Source organism: Oryx dammah, unplaced genomic scaffold, assembly GCF_014754425.2.
Source record: "Oryx dammah isolate SB20612 unplaced genomic scaffold, SCBI_Odam_1.1 HiC_scaffold_4, whole genome shotgun sequence".
In the NCBI taxonomy this organism is placed as follows: domain Eukaryota; kingdom Metazoa; phylum Chordata; class Mammalia; order Artiodactyla; family Bovidae; genus Oryx; species Oryx dammah.
In genome coordinates, this window is record NW_024070188.1 from 11,016,090 (window position 1) to 11,035,948 (window position 19,859).

The 19,859-nt window shown below is 41.0% G+C and overlaps 1 protein-coding gene across 2 annotated transcripts; it reads left to right on the forward strand.

The window, feature by feature from the left end:
* The first annotated feature begins 434 nt into the window (after positions 1-434).
* PRSS35 (serine protease 35) lies at positions 435-19,240 on the forward strand. 2 transcript variants are annotated; one of them, XM_040238955.1, is made up of 3 exons: positions 435-639; positions 9,247-9,279; positions 16,284-19,240. In XM_040238955.1, the coding sequence occupies exon 3, from the start codon at positions 16,303-16,305 to the stop codon at positions 17,539-17,541; it is 1,239 nt and encodes a 412-aa protein (XP_040094889.1). In that variant the 5' UTR covers positions 435-639; positions 9,247-9,279; positions 16,284-16,302; the 3' UTR covers positions 17,542-19,240. The 2 variants fall into 2 exon arrangements, with proteins under 2 accessions (XP_040094889.1, XP_040094888.1); XM_040238954.1 differs by lacking the exon at positions 9,247-9,279 and having other exon boundaries at positions 472-639.
* The last annotated feature ends 619 nt before the right edge of the window (positions 19,241-19,859 follow it).

Sequence of the window (19,859 nt, forward strand, 5' to 3'; positions counted from 1 at the left end):
AGGAGCCTGAGACTCAGGACTTGCCTGGTGGAAAGCCTGTCCCTGGTGGCGAGGTCCCAGATGGAGACGGGCTTGGGATGGGGTTGGGGAAATGGCCCTAGTTCTTCTAGACAGCTGGCGTCTAAACTCGAGCTGGGGGACTGGGACACAAAGACACAATCCTGATCACCCCCAGTTCCTCCAAGCACACACTCGGTAGTATCTTCTGGACACTTTTTAAGGGATGCAGACGATCAGAGCGACAGACAGCCCTTGTGAACTCACTCTTGAACTTTTCCTAATGTTGGGGAGCAGAGATTCTGGAGTGAGAGGCGCAACTCTTAGTAAACCCTCCCCAGGCCTGCATCTCTCTTGCTTCCCCTTCCCCTCCCGCCGCCTCCTCTCCCCTCACCTCTCCCAGCGTCCGCCCGCATCCACGCCTCCTTTCCCCTCCCATCTCGCGGCCGTGGCACTCAGCTCGCCGCCCACCTCCCCACAGTCTCCAGGCGGTGTTGGAGGACGGTGGCCTGGAGCCCGGCTCCGACTCGCGCTGTCCCGGAGCCCCACCCGGCTCTCCTGCCTCGCTAGCATTGGGGACCGCCTTAGGGACGCTTTGATTCGAGCTGGGCAGCGCCCCTGAGGAGTGAGGAAGCTTCGCAGGTAAGGATGGAGACACCCCCCTTTCCCTTTTCCCCCCAAGAAACGGCGAGACACCAGAACCTAGAAGTGTTCCTGAGAAACGCAGGACCCACCCCAGGGAGAGCTCCTTCGAAGGGCGCTAAAGGTAGAGATCAAACTTAGCTCTTTTAAGCCATCAAAGAAACGGCTCTTGCAAGTAAGCAATTCTTTGCGCTGGCCTCTGCACCGTTAATATTTAACAGTGAAAGTGTTTGCATTGGAATATAAATGGAATTCTTTTTACTTAAGCACTACCAGAGGGGACCGTCTTTATTTTTATGATTATTAACAGATGCCATTGAAAAAGGTGTAAAATGCATTCCTGGAAGGTCTACTCTGGTTGAAAGCCTCTTTGGCAGGATTACTATGAAAGCTAGGAATCTCTTGCTCTCTCATCAAGTTGACTGCACAGGTCAGTGAAAGGAGCAGTGAAAAACATTTTAAAGTGAGGAGATGAAATGAAATGGAAAAGTCCTGGATTTACCCTAAAAAACTCTAGCAAAAATAAAGTTTGGGGCGGGGGAGACCATTGGAACAAGACTGGGAAAATATTGGTAGTTGTTGCCACAGGGTGATGGGCATGTAGGGGTTATAATTTTCTGTTTCACTCTATTTCATAGTTTTCCCTCTACTTTTGATATTTTCTATCATAAATTCTTTTTGAAAAGTTGTAGAAACACTTTCTGCCTAATTCCTCTGACCTTTTCACACTATCATTGATTTGAAAGAAGCTGCATATCCTGTGTAGGTGGTTTTTCTCCCCTATTAACCTTTCTCACTTCTGAAATTAATTCTTTCTATCCCAAGTGCGTCTGTCTCCACAAAGAATTATAAAAGTCATGTGCTGTTGCCTGGAGAACTATGCTTAGAATCTGGTTTATAATTTAGAAGAGAGAAGGTTAAAATTCCAGCCAAATAAGACATCTCAGCCTGAAAGTAGTGCCCGAGCATCATATGGAATTTTATTTTTATTAGGAAATACTAGAAGAGCTCGTTTAATGTGAGAAGAAGTTGGTCATGGATGCTCTTTCTTATTTTTCTTCCAGACAGCTCGGAAACTATTGTGCTTTTAAGAATCTTCTCTGTATTTTCAAATGTGAGATTGTTTAATCTAGTGCTTGGCACATAGAATGTGCTCATTGTGTTAAAATAATCAATTGCTAATGTGAGTTAATTATTTATCTTTGCCCAATGCTCAACTATCCACAGCAAGCATATTGCATTTTAACAGTGGGATGAGATTCAGAATTTTGGAGACTGAAGCTACCTCACTGGGTTAACTTTGCGCATGAGAAATCTGAGATGAGAGGTTGGAAATAGCAAAGTTAAGTATGAAAGTTATTATTTTATGACTTTGCTTAACTAGAATATTTTCAAAAGCTTTAGAAACTTTAACAGATGTTTGCTTAGCTAAAAATACAGTGATCATAAGATGCTTTAACGCCTGAAGAGTAGCAAACCTAACGCAGTCACAGATAGGCTTTGCTTTCAAAGGCCAACTTGCAAGATAGAAAACAAGTCAGGAGCCATATGCTGTGCATTTCCTGTGTCAGTGGGTGAGAGTCAGCAGAGGGTTCCCTTTGGGGCTTCCTTAGTGCCTTTCACCCCAAATTCGATTTACACACAGCATATCCTTTGCACAAATTAAAGTGTACAGGTCCTGGAAAAATAACTTAAAAAACAAAGAGGAGTTTTTTCTTTTTTTTTATTGTGATGAGAAACAGAAGTTGTGGGTTACTGTAAAATAATCAACTGTAACTTTACCATCTTCCTTTCCCTCCACTACTGCCAAAAATTTTAAGCAGACATTAATTATTCTGTCTCATTGCTGAAACTAAACTTGACGATAGTGCTATCGTATGTTGAATAGAAACTGGCACATTGTCAATGAACTTCCTTGCCATTTATTTTTAGCATAGAATCAGGGGCAAGCTTACCCTTTAGAAATGGATTATGAAGTCTTTGGTAGACATGTGAAATATTTGGCAGGCTGAAGATTTTTCATGCCACAGTGAACTGCCGCACCTTTGGGGGATTGTTTAGCGGCCCTGGAGATCATACTGGAAGTGTGCTGGCCCCACAGAGGTTTTGGGAAATCACCTGCCAGAAGGTTGTCTAGCTGTAGACAACATCATCAGCCCAAAGCTCGTCAGGATGGGCTTTGTGGCCTGGAGGTGGGTGTTCTAAATATGATCAACTCCACAGGTGACAACAATCTAGTATATTATTAACCAGTTTAGACTTCTCCCCATCCCATGAATCCTACATGTTTTTTTAAACTAAATTTGATTTTTGTAGTTTAATGAGTGTAAATCATTTAAATGTGAGATCTTAGATAGCAGGCTAGCTTCGCCTCCTAGTGGTAGCAATAGGGATAGCAGGCAAGTTCCTGCCCTAATTTAAACTGCTTGAGGCTCAGAGTAAGTGACTTGTGTTTTTTCCTTTGTGATTTAAGCTAGAACGTTAATGTTGAAAGATCTCTTAGAAGGTTTTTAGTTCAACTTAAAGACTAAAGAGGATTTATCGCAGAGATTCTTAAGCAAGGAAAGAGGCTTTGAAAGGATGCATAGGATTGTAAACACTGTATGCTTTTGTTGAATAAACAAATTTATCTACCCGGTTCCAGCTCTCCAGTCAGCCTAGAAATACTACTCCACGTCACTGTAGTGTTTTATCATAATCTTCAAGGTTTAGTTCTAAAATTGCGTGTTGTATAATTTTTCTAAAAATGAAAATTTTCATTTATGTTTGGGTCTCCAGACAGTGTTTTCCCCTACTATTTCTTCCTTTCTAAACATCTGAGGTTGTTTCCATGTCCTGGCTATTATCAACAGTGCTGCGATGAACATTGGGGTACATGTGTCTCTTTCAATTCTGGTTTCCTCGGTGTGTATGCCAGCAGTGGGATTGCTGGGTCATAAGGCAGTTCTATTTGCAATTTTTTAAGGAATCTCCATACTGTTCTCCATAGTGGCTGTACTAGTTTGCATTCCCACCCTCTCCAGCATTTATTGCTTGCAGACTTTTGGATCGCAGACATTCTGACTGGTGTGAAGTGGTACCTCATTGTGGTTTTGGTTTGCATTTCTCTAATAATGAGTGATGCCATTAAAAAGAATACATTTGAATCAGTTCTAATGAGATGGATGAAACTGGAGCCGATTATACAGAGTGAAGCCAGCCAGAAAGAAAAACACCAATAGAGTATATTAACACATATATATGGAATTTAGAAAGATGGCAATGATGACCCTGTATGCAAGACAGCAAAAGAGACACAGATGTGTAGGGCGGACTTTTGGACTCAGAGGGAGAGGGAGAGGGTGGGATGATTTGGGAGAATGGCATTGAAACATGTATACTATCATGAAAGAAACGAATCACCAGTCTATGTCTGATGCAGGATACAGCATGCTTGGGGCTGGTGCATGGAGATGACCCAGAGAGATGTTATAGGGAGGGAGTTGGGAGGGGGGTTCATGTTTGGGAACGCATGTACAATGGTGGATTCATGTCAATGTATGGCAAAACCCATACAGTATTATAAAGTAAAATAAAGTAAAAATAAAAATTAAAAAAATAAACATCTGAGGCAGACAATCCAAAATTTTTTTTTACCTGAGTGTATTCATTTCCTACTGCTGTTGTAACAAACTACTACAAACTCCGTGACATAAAACAACACCTTATCTTATAGTTCTGGAGGCCAGAAGTCCAAAGAGGGTCAGCGCGGTTGCAGTTTTTTCCTGGAAGTTCCAGGAGAGAATGTCTCCTTACTGTTTGAAAGATCTAGCAGCCACCCACATTTTGTAGCTTATGATTCGGCCTCACCCTGACCTCTGCCTCCAACTTCACTGCTCCTTCTTGACCCTCCTGCCCGCTTCTTATAAAAGGAGCCCTGTGATTACATTGTCCTCACCTGGGTAACCCAAGATAACCTCATCACACAATCCTTAACTAAATCACATCTGCAAAGTCTCTTTTACCAAGTAAGGAACATAGGTGCAGGTCCTGGGGGTTAAGATGTGGCTCTCCTTGGGAGCTGTTACAGGCATAACTTGGAGATACTGTGGCTTTAGTTCCAGATCACTGCAAAGAAGTGGATTTTGCAACAAAGCAAGGTGTCCCAGAGCATATAAAAGTTATTGTAGTCTACTGTGTGGTAGCATTATGTCTAAAAAACAACGCATATAACAGTTGAAAAATACTTTATTGCTAAAAATGCTAACCATCATCTAAGCTTGAGCAAGTCCATCTTTTTGCTGGTGGAGGCCCCTGCCTTAATGCTGACGGCTGCTGACTGAGCAGGGTGGTGGTTGCTGAAGGCTGGGGCAGCTGCGGCAGTTTCTTAAAATTAGACAACAATGAAGTTTGCTGCATTGATTGACTCTTTGGGAACGATTTCTCTGCTGTCAATGCTGTTTGATAGCATTTTATCCACCTAGAGAACTTTCAAAACTGGAGTCAGTCCTCTCAAAGGCTGCTGCTGCTTTATCAACTAAGTTCCTGTAATATTCTAAATCCATTATTGTCATTTCAACAGTCTTCAGGGCATCTTCACCATCTCAAGAAACTACGTTCTTTGCTCATCTGTAAGAAGCATCTCTTCCATCTGTTAAAAGTTGTTCGCGAGATCGCAGTAAGTCAGTCACATCTTCAGGCTCCACCTCTCCTGTGCTATTTCCACCACACCTTCTATCACTTCCTCTACTGAAGACCTGAACCCCTCAAAGTTGGCTATGAGAATCAGTCTTTTTCAAACTGTGTTGTTAGTACGTTGACTTATTTCCATGAATCACGAATGTTCTTAATGGTGCCCACAATAGTGTCTCCTTTCTGTTCAACTGACTTTGCCCATATTCATCAGAGGAATTACTATCTGTGGCAGCTATAGCTTTATGAAATATATTTCTTAAGAACAAGACTTGAAAGTCACAATGACTCCTTGATCTGTGGGCTGCAAAATGGATGTTGTGTAAGCAGGCATGAAAACAATATGCATTTTATGTTCATCTCTCTCAGAGCTCTTGGGTGATCAGGTACATCAGTGAGCAGTAATATATTTTTGGGGGGGTTAAGATTCCATTTTAATTAGATTCAGTTACTTAGAATCAGTTCATCTCTTATAAACATTTGTGCATTATCAAGGAAAACATAACTTACGGTTCTCAAAATTCAAAATCAATGAGCAATAATATTTTGAAAGGAATCTTTTTTCTGAGAGTAGGTCTCAACAGTGGGCTTAAAATATTCAGCAAACTGTGCCATAGAGAAATGTACTGTCATCCAGGTTTTGCTGTTCCACTGATAGAGCCCAGGCAGAGTAAAGGTAAATGACCATTGGCTTCAGCTGAAAGTCACCAGCTGCATTAACACCTAACAAGAGGGTCAGCCTGTCCTTCGAAGTTTTGAAGCCAAGCATTGATTGCTCTCTAGATATGAAAGTCTAATGCCATCTTCTTCCAATAGGAGGCTGTTTCATCTGCATCAAAAATCTGTCACTCAGTGTAGCCACCTTTGTGAATTATCTTAACTAGATCTTCTGTATAACTTGCTGCAGCTCCTGTATCAGTAATTGCTGTGTCACTTTGCACTTTTAGGTTGTGGAGATGGCTTCTTTCTTTAAACCTCGTGAAACAGCCTGTGCTAGCTTCAGAGTTTTTTCTGCATCCTCCTCACTTTTCTCAGCCTTCACAGAACTGAAGAGAGTACGCTGCCCCTGACTTAGGTTTTGGCCTAAAAAGAATGTGGTGGCTGGCCCGCTCTTCTGGCCAGACCATTAAAACTTTCTCCCTATCAGTAACAAGGCTGTTTTCTTTCTTATCATTCGCATGTGCACTAGAGTAGTTCTTTTAATTTCCTTTAAGAACTTTTCCCTTGCGTTCCCAACTTGGCTAACTGGCCCAGAAGCCCAGCTTTCAGCCAATATCGGCTCTCCACATGCCTTCCTCATGAAGCTTAATTATTTCTAGCTTTTGATTTGAAGTGTAACATGCAACTCTTCTTTCTTCACTTGAATGCTTCGAGGCCATGGTAGGGTTATGAATTGGCCTAATTTCAAATTGTGTCTCAGGGAACAGGGAGGCCTGAGGAGAGGGAGAGAGCTGGCGGGGAGGACAGTCAGTGGAGCAGTCGGAACACACGCAGGACTCACTAAGTTCACCGTCTTATGTGGATGTGGTCTGTGGTGCCCTGAACACAGTGACAACAATAACCTCAAAAGATCACCGATCACAGATCACCATAACAAATAATAAAGACAAAGGATTGCCAAAACGTGACACAGAGACACAGAGTGAGCAAATGCTGTTGGAAAAATGGCACCTAGAGAGTTGGTCAATGCGGGGTTGCCATGTGGCAATTTGTAAAAAATCATAGTCTCTGTGAATTGCAGTGAAGCGCAATGAAACGAGGCCTGCTTGTACTTGGTGTACTGCGGTGAGGTCCACAGCAGTCAGAGATGCATGAAATCCTTTGTAAATATTTACCAGTGTTTTGACTCTTAGTGTTTGATCCTAATAATAATAATTGCTGTCATTTGCTGAGGGCTTACTGTCCTCTGGGCGTTGTGTTTATGTATGCTGCTGCTGCTAAGTCACTTCAGTCGTGTCCAACTCTGTGCGACCCCATAGACTCTGTGAGACCCCATAGACGGCAGCCCACCAGGCTCCCCCGTCCCTGGGATTCTCCAGGCAAGAACACTGGAGTGGGTTGCCATTTCCTTCTCCAATGCATGAAAGTGAAAAGTGAAAGTGAAGTCGCTCAGTCGTGTCTGACCCTCAGTGACCCCATGGACTGCAGCCTTCCAGGCTCCTCCATCCATGGGATTTTCCAGGCAAGAGTACTGGAGTGGGGTGCCGTTGCCTTCTCTGGTGTTTATGTATAAGTTGGTACAAAAGTAATTGCAGTTTCAGACCGTGAATTTTAAATCATTATAGCTAGGCTCAAACACATCTTTATTAATCACAGTAGGAACCATTACAATCAACACATTTTTGCCAACAAGAAGTAAGTTTGCTAATTCCTATAGCAGAAAAATCTGTGCTTCGAGGTTTGATAAACTCCTGGAAAGTATTTTCTGCCTCCTGCTTGTTGTGGAAGTGTTTTCCCTGCAAAAAGTTGTTGAGATGCTTGAAAAAGTGGTAGTTGGTTGGTGAGAGGTCAAGTGAATATGGCAGATATGACGTTTTAGACATCATTTTTATAGTCTAAAATAAATATAAAATAGCAAGTAATGTCACTAGCAAAAAAACAAAGCAAGAAATGCACAGTAATATGATACATAACATAACCACATTTATTTAAGAATGCATTCCAATATCAAACGGCCAAGTTCAATGATGCAAAACCGCAATTACTTTTGCACCAACTTAATGATATCTGTGTCTCACAAAAATACTCCAAAGTATTATTCCTTGTTGAACAAATGTAGAAAATAAGGTTTGGGGAAATTAAGTTATCTTCACAAATCATAGTGCTAAGAAGTCACAAGTGGACTTAAATTGGTTTGACTTCAAAACCCACTGCCTCCACCATCCTGGAAGCACCCCACTGTCCCTCTTGGTTGCACAGCAAGCACTCTTCCTTTTCCCGTCATCCTGATCGCACACTTTTTAGCTTAAATGTTGTGTCCATTTCAGTGCTTTAGTTAGTGTCTAGTTAGAAGCCCGCCTTCTCTGGGGGCTTCACTGCACCGGGAATTGAACTTTATAAAATACCTAGTCTCCTGTGCATATGCAAAAGTGACTTATGAAAGTTTTACAAGTATTCTCCAAAACCTAACACAGTTAATGCTCACTCTCCAGCTGTCTGCTATCACTAGTAAAGCCCCTCCTCTCCTGCCCCGGCCTTTTGCCTAAGCCAGCAGTTCTGTCTGCAGATCCAGACTATGATGTCTATCCCTGGTGTGTCAGTGTTGACTGAGCAGGGGGAGAAGGAAAGTGGAGGAGGAGAGATGGCTGGAGTGTGTTTTCACATTTAGGCATGTGTGTGAGGGTAGGCAGTGATGCTGGGAGGGGCGGATGGCTTGGATCACAAATGGCTAGATAAAAGACAGGGAAGTTGTCAGAAGTGGTCATGCAGTGATTGCTATGTCCAAATATGCATGAAGGTAGAAGCTGATGTTGGCCCTACAAGGCCATTGATCTGACTGAGCCCCCACAAAGTGCTTGACACATTAATGCAAAATTACGTCCCATGGCAGCAAACTATACACATGAACTTAGACAACGACCTCCCTGTCTGTTACAAGGGACCAGGTGAAAAGAAAGGCCCAAGTTAGTGACTCTAGGACCCGATGGTAAATCAGCTCTTGTTCATATACAGGAAAAAAAAAACAAAACTCATTCAAAATATTTAATATGGTGAGCAAGCATCTAATCTTTCCTTCATCTGCCTGCCCTACTTAAGTTAAAATGTAAACTTTAAAGGGTAACAAACCAAAAAATAAAAGAGAAACTGAGCCTGAGAATATTATTATGTCATGCTATGCTATATACTTCAGAATAGATTGACTTAAAAAGTTTGTTTGTTTTCATTGTAAATTGCTCCCTCAGAGTAATTATTTTGACATTGATTGTTTCTTTTTAGGTTGAAGGCCTGTTGCAGTTCTAGATTCTTAGGGTAGGTCCAGGCTTAAAATAATACATAGGAAATGCAATTCAAATGTTCTGTGGCTGGGTAATGTTTAATTACACTTAAGATTAATAGCAATGAGAAAAATATATTACAAACCCACAGATATTCATAGAAATGAGTAGTTAGGAAAGCATTCATTTGGGATGTCTCTGAAATGAAGCTGTCCTTGAACAAAAACCAAAACAAAGAAAAAGGGAGTTTTCAGAGTGTGTCAGAAACTATCCTGAAATAAAAATATTTGAGTGTAAATTTGACTTTTTAGAAAACTAAAAGTGCTATAACTTGGCCTTATATAATTAACTGTTTTAAAGTGATATTAATTTACGTACTAAGGTAGAATAATAACTATTGGGTTGGCCAAAAAGTTTGTTTGGTTTCTCCATAACCATGTATGGAAATACCTGAAAGAACTTTTAGGCCAACCCAATATAAAAGAACTTATAATTGAATGTGTCCATGCTCTGGGCTCAATGGTAATTCTTTGCATATATCAATGTATTTAATTCTCACAATTATGAAGTTGAAATTACTATTATCTCCACTTTGCAGATGAGGAAACAGAAACTTCATTGATGTTAATGAACTGCCCAAATTCAGATGCCTAATAAGTGGTGAAGATGGGACTTAGCCCAGGTCTTCTTACTCCTTGGTCTGTCCTTATAACTACCATGCTGGTAGAGAAATCCAAATATTCTAAATACTTGTCAGCATTCACATTTCTAAGAAAGCATAAGCAAGCAAGCAAACAAACAAAAGCAAGAGCAAGAAATCCCTTGTAGTTACAGGTGGTTGTTTCTGTTAGTAGTATGGTCTGTCCTTATAACTACCATGCTGGTAGAGAAATCCAAATATTCTAAATACTTGTCCGCATTCACATTTCTAAGAAAGCATAAGCAAGCAAGCAAGCAAACAAAAGCAAGAGCAAGAAATCCCTTGTAGTTACAGGTGGTTGTTTCTGTTAGTAGTATAGACCAGGTACAAATGTGGAATACTATCTGCTCCATCAGTAAGAGTTTGTCTACAAATGCTGGTATTCCTTGTTTCCTCTCTAACTCCTTTTGCTCCATCCATCTCCATGGTCCAACCCATAATCAACCATGTGTACACTGACTCATGGTGAGGACCATAACTGCAACCTCACTTTCATTAACCAAAACTGGAATTTGAAGCCCCAAATCCAAGCCATCTGGAAAGTGACAGGGAAGGTCACAATTATAATGGAAGACAGGAAAAAGGAGGAGGTTGAGGGAAAACCAGAGACATTAAAGCTTTCTAAATACTATAGCTGCTCCACAGCCGGGGCCGTGTCTCTTTAGTTAGTGCTTTTGGGATGATAGGCGTCTGTACATATATCCATTGAACCGTGGCTTGCTCTATCAGTAAGAGCTATCATTTACACTACACTGACATTTTACCACGAGACAAACTTAGATTTTCCAAAAGAAAGTGTCCCAAGACATTTGTCCAATTTGAAATTACAGGCCAAATTAGACTAAACCCATGTCCTTTATTACTGTGATTCTGAGGTCATATGACAAGGTTCTGCTCTTCCCGTGCCCAAGGATAGATGTGGGCATGGCTCTTATTCCTGTGCTACACTGCAGCTGAGTCCCTCTAAAGGCACTGGCCAGGGCTGGCCAACTGACGCTCTTGCATCATCTGTAGCATTGGATGTTGGAAGCATTACAGACAAACCTACTGAATTTGAATCTTTTCAGATGTATTATTAAATCACTTATATGAAGGTTTTTTTTTTTTTTTCCTACCAAAGGCTGAATCTTCCGATATTATTGTTGTTGTTGTTTAGTTGCTAAGTCATGTCCAACTCTTTGAGACCCCATGGACTGTAGCCTTCCAGGCTCCTCTGACCATGGAATTTCCCAGACAAGAATACTGGAGTGGGGGATGCCATTTCCTACTCCAGGGGATCTTTCTGTAATAGCTGTTGCTAACACAGGAAAAGCGTGAAGTTCAGAATAAATTTACTTTGTACACAAAGAAGCAGGGGGCATGTGAAACCTGGTTAAGCAGTCATCCCTGAAAAACCTTCTGAGGAGGGTCTCAAGCTGCTGCCCCAGGGCTTTGCCTGCTGTGGTTCTGAAACTGTACTGAGTATCAGAGTTGCCTAGAGGGCTAGTTAAAATGTACACAGCTGGGAACCCACATCCCTCCTGGAGAGTTTTGAACAGTAGGTCTGGGTTGGGTCCTGAGAATAAGCATTTTTAACAGGTTCCTAGGGGATGCTGATACTGCTTGTTTGAGGACTGCTGCTGCTGCTGCTAAGTCGCTTCAGTTGTGTCCGACTCTGTGCGACCCCATAGACGGCAGCCCACCAGGCTCCTCCATCCCTGGGATTCTCCAGGCAAGACACTGGAGTGGGTCACCATTTTCTTCTCCAATGCGTGAAAGTGAAAAGTGAAAGGGAAGTCGCTCAGGTTTGAGGACTACAATCTGGGAATTCCTTGATGTGACAGAATTTATTCTGCAACATGCAAGTATAGAATCCTACTAACAAACTAAAAATATTCTTTTGAGTGGTTTGTGTTTCATTTTGAAGCCAAAGGCAGGGGAAAAACAAAAACAGAAAACAATGTCCCTGCTCAGAGCAGTCAGGAAGGAGGGGTTCCCCATTATTCACAGGAAGGTCTGCCTTTTTTGTTCTATTTAGGCCTTCAACTGATTGGATGAGGCCCACCCACATTAGGGAGGGCAATCTGCTCACCTTAGTCTACTAATTCAAATGTTAATTTCATCCAGAGACACCCTCTCAAACATACCCAGGATAATATTAGACAAAATATCTGGGCACCTTCTGGCCCAGTCAGGCTGGCACATAAAATTAACCATTACCTGTGGCTCTTAAAAGTCTGCCTACAGAATTAATGCACAGGGTGCATGTTTTATTTGGTAAAGAACAGGGAAACTTGATTCATATTCCAGTTCAGTGATTTGCATAGTAAAAAACCATCTTGTCAGTTATAATGCAGTATTTGCATTATGCCTATCCAAGCCCTAAGTAGCTGCAAACTTGCAAGGCTAAATTAAACAGTACTGAAAACAAAAACAGAAACATGTGAGCAATACCACAGCACCTAGACTTAGATGCTCTCTCTTTTGCTTGGGAATGCCTTTGACACATTTATTACTCCACAGATCACTATTATCAAATGTTAAAACGTACAATGTGATTCTCTGTAGTTTTTAAGGAAGACAATTGGCTGACTCAGTCTTTAATGTAATCATATATTAAGTATACAATGAATGGCTATTATCATGCATGTAGGGCTTAAAATAATTTTTAAAAATATTTCTTATACCAAAAAATTTGTTTGATTGACATTTTGCTAAGGATCAAATAGATAAATATATATTTATGTATCTTTTAAAAAATCATCTACTTTGGTCTGTTGATAAACTAAGAGGCAGCAAATAACTGATTTTAGCATTTTGTTTTAAGGGAAAGACAACTTTTCATCTTAGGAACTACCCAATAAAACATATAATTTCAAGATCTCAGGAGTTACTGAGCTGTTAGCCTTATTCATTCCAATCCAGTTAAATAAAATGGATGAAATACTCATTATGAAAACTGTGTAGAAGTTACAAAATACTAAGTGGTTCAACAAAATCATTACCAGTATAATTACTGTTTTGTGTAAAATCAAATTTGCCATGTAGTGATTAGAAAATATTGTACATGAGTGTGGATTTTTCCTGAAATGTATTTACTGATTTGGGGGACAATATCCATCAGTCTACAGAGGAATGGCCTGTCTCCAAAATAAAGTACAAGCTATTAGGCAAACAATGCAGTTTAATATTCCCCCAAATCACCATTACTTAGCATTCAAGTGTGAGCAAATAGAAAAAAATGGTAAAGATTTTTCTAAAGTAGAAGTAAAGATTATTCTAAACTTGCTTAACATGTTTTAATATACAACGATTCAAAATAATTATATCATATTTTAATGAAAAGATCATGTTTAAACAACAAAGAGATTAATGTAGTATATGTTTTTGTTTTATCAGAAGAATGTTATTAGTTTGTTAATAAAATTCCATACTTGGATATGGCAAGATGAACAGTGTTGTGTCACGAGATGCCCATATTTGGCTCTGCGTCAGAGGCAACTTTTGCTTTTCCTGCCAGTGCTCAGGATCTTTGGGGTGTACCCTGGTTTGTGGGCCATTCCTGATATTCTGTATTAACTTTCTTTTCCATGCAAAGGCTTTTCAGAAAGCCGTGAGAGTGAAGGTATTATAGGCATAAACTAACCTTGAACTGCCTTTGGTTTATACAAAGTGCAAAGCATTTGCTAAGCCTGGATATGTTAACTGTTAGTTAAAAACAACTTGGAACATAGCTCACAAATTTCCAAATTGCTGCTCCAAAGAATATTACACTCCCCCTTACCCTCACAAAGCAATAACTGACAAACAGCAATTCTAGGAAGAGATTTACATGCCAGCAAACCTAGGGAAGCAGGAAATGAAGGCAAGAAGATGTAAATAATAGATGAGATATTATACAATTCACCAAGTACTGGCAACTTTCAACGGCTCTCAGGTGATGAGACTCATGATGAAAAGGTCCCATTAAACCTATAATTTAATCACGATTGTGCTCCCCCAAGTGGTAAATCCAGGACAACTGCCTGTGCTCCATAAATTCTTACAATTTTAATATCCAGTAAAATGTCACTATAACGCATTTTTGTATATTGCTTTGCTTGGGTGGTATTTCCAAACACAACTTTGTTTTTAAAAAGAACAGGGTATATTTTTCTTATTTTTGAATAATACAGCCTGTGCTGTGTACTCTTTATGATAAGGGGTTCTGCTTGTAAAAAAATCAAAGCAGGTCAATAGTAGAGGAGCTCCTTTATTTCTAAAACTTCTAGTGAATATTTTAGAATATTATCTGATGATTTAAAAAAAATTTTAATGTAGACCATTTTTGAAGTTTTTTTATTTATGATGTTTATTAAACTTTTTTAAAATTTATTTTTAATTGGCGGATAATTGTTTTACAATATTGTGTTGGCTTCTTCCATACAACGTGAATCAGCCATAATTATGTCCCCTCCCTCTTGAACGTCCTCCCAACCCCATCCCACTTTTCCAGGCTGTTAGAGTACTGTGTTGGAGAAGGCAATGGCACCCCACTCCAGTACTCTTGCCTGGAGAATCCCATGGATGGAGGAGCCTGGTAGGCTGTGGTCCATGGGGTTGCGAAGAGTCGGACACGACTGAACGACTTCGCTTTCACTTTTCACTTTCACGCATTGGAGAAGGCAATGGCAACCCACTCCAGTTGTTCTTGCCTGGAGAATCCCAGGGACGGGGAGCCTGATGGGCTGCTGTCCATGGGAGCACAGTCAGACACGACTGAAACGACTTAGCAGCAGCAGCAGCAGGAGCAGAGTACTCTGTTGAGCTCCTTGTGTTATACAGCAACCTCTCATTTTTTCTTTTTCTTTTTTTCCACTTAGTCCAACTCTTTGCCACCTCATGGACTATACAGTCCGTGGAATTCTCCAGGCCAGAACACTGGAGTGGGTAGCCTTTCCCGTCTCCAGGGGATGTTCCCGACACAGGGATCGAACCCAGGTCTCCCGCATCGCAGGTGGATTCTTTACTAGCTGAGCCACAAGGGAAGCCCAAGAACACTGGAGTGGGTAGCCTTTCCCTTCTCCAGTGGCCCTTCCAGACCCAGGAAGTGAACCGGGGTCTCCTGCATTGCAGGCAGATTCTATACCAACTGAGCTATATATGATAATGTATGTTTCAATGTTACTCGTAACTCGTCCCACCCTCTCGTTGCCTCGCTGTGTCCAAAGTCTGTTCTCTATGTCTGCCTCTCTATTTCTGTCCTGCAAATAGGTTCATCAGTACCCTTCTTCTACATTCCACATAGATGCATTAATATTCAATAGTTTATCTCTGACTTACCTCACTCTGTGTAACAGGCTCATTTCTGTTTTACATTTTGTCTGTGAGGCATGTGGGATCTTAGCTCTCTGACCAATCTCCTGCATCCGGGAGTTGGGGACGGGGCGGGGAGCGGGGTGGTAGTGAAGTCTTAACCACTGGACCACCAGGGAAGGCTCTATTATTTAATGGTTTTAATTGCACCATCAATCAGCTTGGTCTGCAAGCCGTGATTCAGGGAAATAGTGTATTCTAGTGAAGGCCTTTTTAAAAATAAGTTTTTTCCAGTGAATGTTTTCATTTACATTCTAGAGATGAGGAATTTATGGTCTGTGCCTTTATTAAGATGCTAAGTTCAGGGATAGTGTCAGACATCTGTCGTTATCTTTATTTCTAAATCATCTGGAGATAAGATTGCAGGAGACCTTGGAAGGAAGAGGGTGTGGCTTAGGCACCAGAGGACCCCACTTGCCCTTCTTCTTATTCTCCCATGTGTTGGGCTATCTGGAGAGGAAGAGGGGAAGATGGTAGGTGGGGGTGGGATGCATGGGGATTAGTGCTGGTGGAGGGAAGTTTGAGTGAAATCAAATTTACTGATTTTGGATGTCTGTAAGAGCCTGCTTAGTATGGTGTTTATCTAATCTCAGTAAAATCTAAGTACAGTGAAAATAAGGACTCCTCTTAGTGGTGAAGCTACATTTAGGACTCAAGATCTAAATGAATGGTAATTAACATTTAAACAGAAAGCAGTATAGGTTTGTCTGTACCACTTTTCTAGATTCCACATATATGCATTAATATATGGTATTATTTCTCTTTCTGACTACTGTCTGATAGCTAGTGGGAGCCTGCTGTATAGCACAGCGAGCTCAGCTCAGTGCTCTGCGGGGACCTAGGTGGCTGGGACTGGGGGGTGAGGGTCTAAGAGGGAGGTGATATTTGTATACCTATAGCTGATTCACTTTTTGTACAGCAGAAACTAACACAATATTGTAAAGCAACTGTACCCCAATAAGACAAAAAGCATAAAGATTTTTTTTCTTCTTCTTGTTTTAAAGGACAAGATAGAAGAATAAAATGGGAGCTATGCTCTTCGGGTTGATGCTTTTCACCCTTGGGTGGACCCTCATCGATGGATCTGAAATGGAACAGGATTTTATGTGGCATGTGAGAAAAATACCCCGACTTGTCAGTGAAAGGACCTTCCATCTCACCAGCCCTGCCTTTGAGGCAGATGCTAAGATGGTGTTAAATCGAGTGTGTGGCATCGAATGCCAGAAAGATCTCCCAGCTCCCAGCCTTTCTGACCTGGAAGACTCTCTCTCCTATGAGACTGTCTTTGAGAATGGGAGCCGAACCTTGACCAGAGTGAAAGTTCAAGGTTGGGTCCCTGAGCCAACTCAAAACCTCACCTCACTAGGAGCACCCGTGAGGAGAAAGAGACAGGTGTACGGCACCGACAGCAGGTTCAGCATCCTGGACAAGAAATTCTTGACCAATTTCCCTTTCAATACGGCGGTGAAGCTCTCCACAGGCTGCAGTGGCATTCTCATCTCTCCCAACCACGTCCTAACCGCTGCCCACTGTGTCCATGATGGAAACGACTACATCAAAGGCAGCAAAAAGCTAAGAGTAGGCTTGCTGAAGATGAGAAATAAAGGGGGTGGCAAGAGACGTCGGGGGTCTAGGAGGAACAGGAGGGAAGTGAGTGGTGCTGCAAGAGAGGGGAGCCAAGACAGTCTGAAGGAGACAGCCAAGGCTGGAAGGAGGAGAAAGGGATCTGCTCGGGGTCAGAGAGCTGCTGACGGGAGGCCCTCCTTCCAGTGGACCCGGGTCAAGAACACCCACATCCCCAAGGGCTGGGCTAGAGGAGAGAGCGGAGACCCGGCCCTGGACTATGACTACGCCCTTCTGGAGCTGAAGCGCCCTCACAAGAAGAAATACATGGACCTGGGAGTCAGCCCCACCATCAGGAAGCTGCCTGGTGGGATGATCCACTTCTCGGGCTTCGATCAGGACAGGGCGGATCAGTTAGTCTACCGGTTTTGCAGCGTGTCTGATGAGTCCAGTGACCTCCTCTATCAATACTGCGACGCCGAATCAGGCTCCACTGGCTCCGGGGTCTATCTGCGTTTGAAAGAGCCAGACAAAAAGAGGTGGAAACGCAAAATCATCGCGATCTATTCTGGCCACCAGTGGGTGGACGTGCATGGTGTTCAGAAGGACTACAACGTGGCCGTGCGCATCACGCCCCTCAAGTATGCCCAGATCTGCCTCTGGATGCATGGGGATGATGCCAATTGTACCCACGGCTAACAGATACCTGAAACGAGGTCGTCGATGATCCGGACATGGCAGAGAAAAGCAGTTTTGATTTATTGTAGCGAAGATCATTTCATAGGTTTTGCCGGGACTTGAACCCTGTCAGTAGCATTTCAACATTTTTAATGTTTCCTTTTTTCAAATTAGGAGCTATTCATACATTTTAAAAAATGTGTAGGTATACATCTTGAAACTAGATGGGTATTTTAATGCCAAGTGTATATTCTTCTTTACATGGTGATAAGTTTCATTTGTGGGAAAAGTTTTGTTTCTTTCTGCCTTTTTAAAGATTGGACACTTTAAAATTTTAAGCATAAATATTATGTGATTTCTCAATGGACTAACTCTCAGGGTCCTACTCTAAAAAGAGGCTTATAGGGTGCTGGTTGCATATTAAATGTGGAACTGCATATACAGAAGTGGACAGTCCCATGGCTACAATCACATTTGAGGCAGTAATTTACAACACACTCTGTACTACTCTGAGACAGACCCATTCAGCCTATGCTATCCCTCTTTGTTTATACTGTGTTTTCCATTGGGTCTAAGAAACTTTTAGGTTTGTTTTGTTTTTAAGAATTACAAGGAACAGAAAACTAGAAATAAAACTATTAACTATTTTACTGCCTGAAAAATACCAACTGAAGTGTTTTTTTATGGGAGAAATACTTTGTTCTATGAAATAAATTTAGTTTAAAAATAGGGAAGTTGAAACATTTTAAGATTTCAAGTTTTTAACTCATTCAAAATATGGACTTTTCAGGTATGCATAGGGAAGACAGTTTAAAAGTTATTGAAAGCCTGCATCATTTTACACCAATCTCCTGTGAACGAGGTGTTACAGTTTTAGACAAGGAAATCTAAGTCTTTTTCAAGGAAAAGCCCTTTCATCCCCTTGACAAAGTTATTTTCTTAACAGGGCCGTAGATATATTATTGGTGATTTCTCTGATTAGGGGATTTTTATATATGTCCTTTTAACAAGATGAGTATAATTTATGAATATAATTTTTTTTTTTAATGATTGTTTTTACTAGGGACCAAAGCTATATCCTCACTTGGGCAGTCTCAGAAGACAAGAGTCCAGTGACCGCCCTGGGGCAAAACTCAGAGTAGGCATTGAATACTATTTCTTCAATGAACAGATATTTGCTGAATGACTTGTAAGAAGGTTGTGCTGTGCTCAGTTGCTTAGTCATGTCCGACTCTTTGCAACCCCGTGGATTGTAGTCCACCAGGCCCCTCTATCCATGGAATTTTCGCAGTAGGAATACTGCAGTGGGTCGCCATGTCCTCCTCTAGGGGATCTTCCTGACAAATAAGTGTGTTAGTTTAGGCCATTGTGTTTAAAGGGTTTTAGTGATCTGTAACTGAGTGCACTATAAAACTTAGGAGCTGTAGCTAGCCCTGATTTCTGGGCTGTTCTTCCTGGCAGTTTCAAGGATACATACTCTTCTTTTGGAACAAACCCAAGTCATTGATTCTGCCAGAGTTCAAAGTTATTTTACTTGTTATTATTTTCCATAGTAAGAAGTTATACCCTTGTCTAGTATGCAAAGGGAATACATGACTAGATAATTATAAAAAGTGATTTTGTAAATGGTGTTGAAAACAGCTGAAATTTCACACAAGTTATATTCTTTTATAACATGAATCTGTTAGAAATCATTCAATAAAAAATAAATCAACTGTAACTCTTACTATGTTTGTATATATGTTTTATATACAGGGTTTTAGCAAGTATTCAATTAAACTGTTTATTAAAAAAAATTCTATTTAATTCTAAGCACTTTTTGCTGGGAAGTATTTAACTACCAGTAGTAGTGGAATATGGCTGTTGTCTCAAAAATTTTGATCAGATCCTTTTTGGGGAAACACCTATATGATCACTGTGACTCAAACATTTGCACACTTGCAAACACACACACACATTCCTCATCTTAGACTGTTAGAAAATAAGTCCTAGGTTTGAGTCAGTTTGGAGGAATTTAGAATGCTCAGCATCAGTAGTTTGGTTCTTAAGGTTAAGTTCTGAATGTATATGATTTCCTTAAAATCAGTGTACAATATACTTTCCAAAAATATAAAAGTTTAGCTCAGTTTATTTGCAGAGATTTGATTCTCTCATTTTCTTCTCTTTCCCAAGAGAATCGTGAATCTTGTATGACTCATCTGGGACCGATAAAGGTACTATTTACATTACTCAATTTAACTTCACATACTTTTTCTGTTACATTTATCAGATTTAAAATAGAAAACTAATTTGAATTCTCTTAGCCAAACACATATACCCACACACACATGCACTGTCTA

Coding starts and splice junctions, on each gene's coding strand:
- PRSS35 (XM_040238955.1), top strand. CDS start 16,303: ATGGGAGCTATGCTCTTCGGGTTGATGCTTTTCACCCTTGGGTGGACC.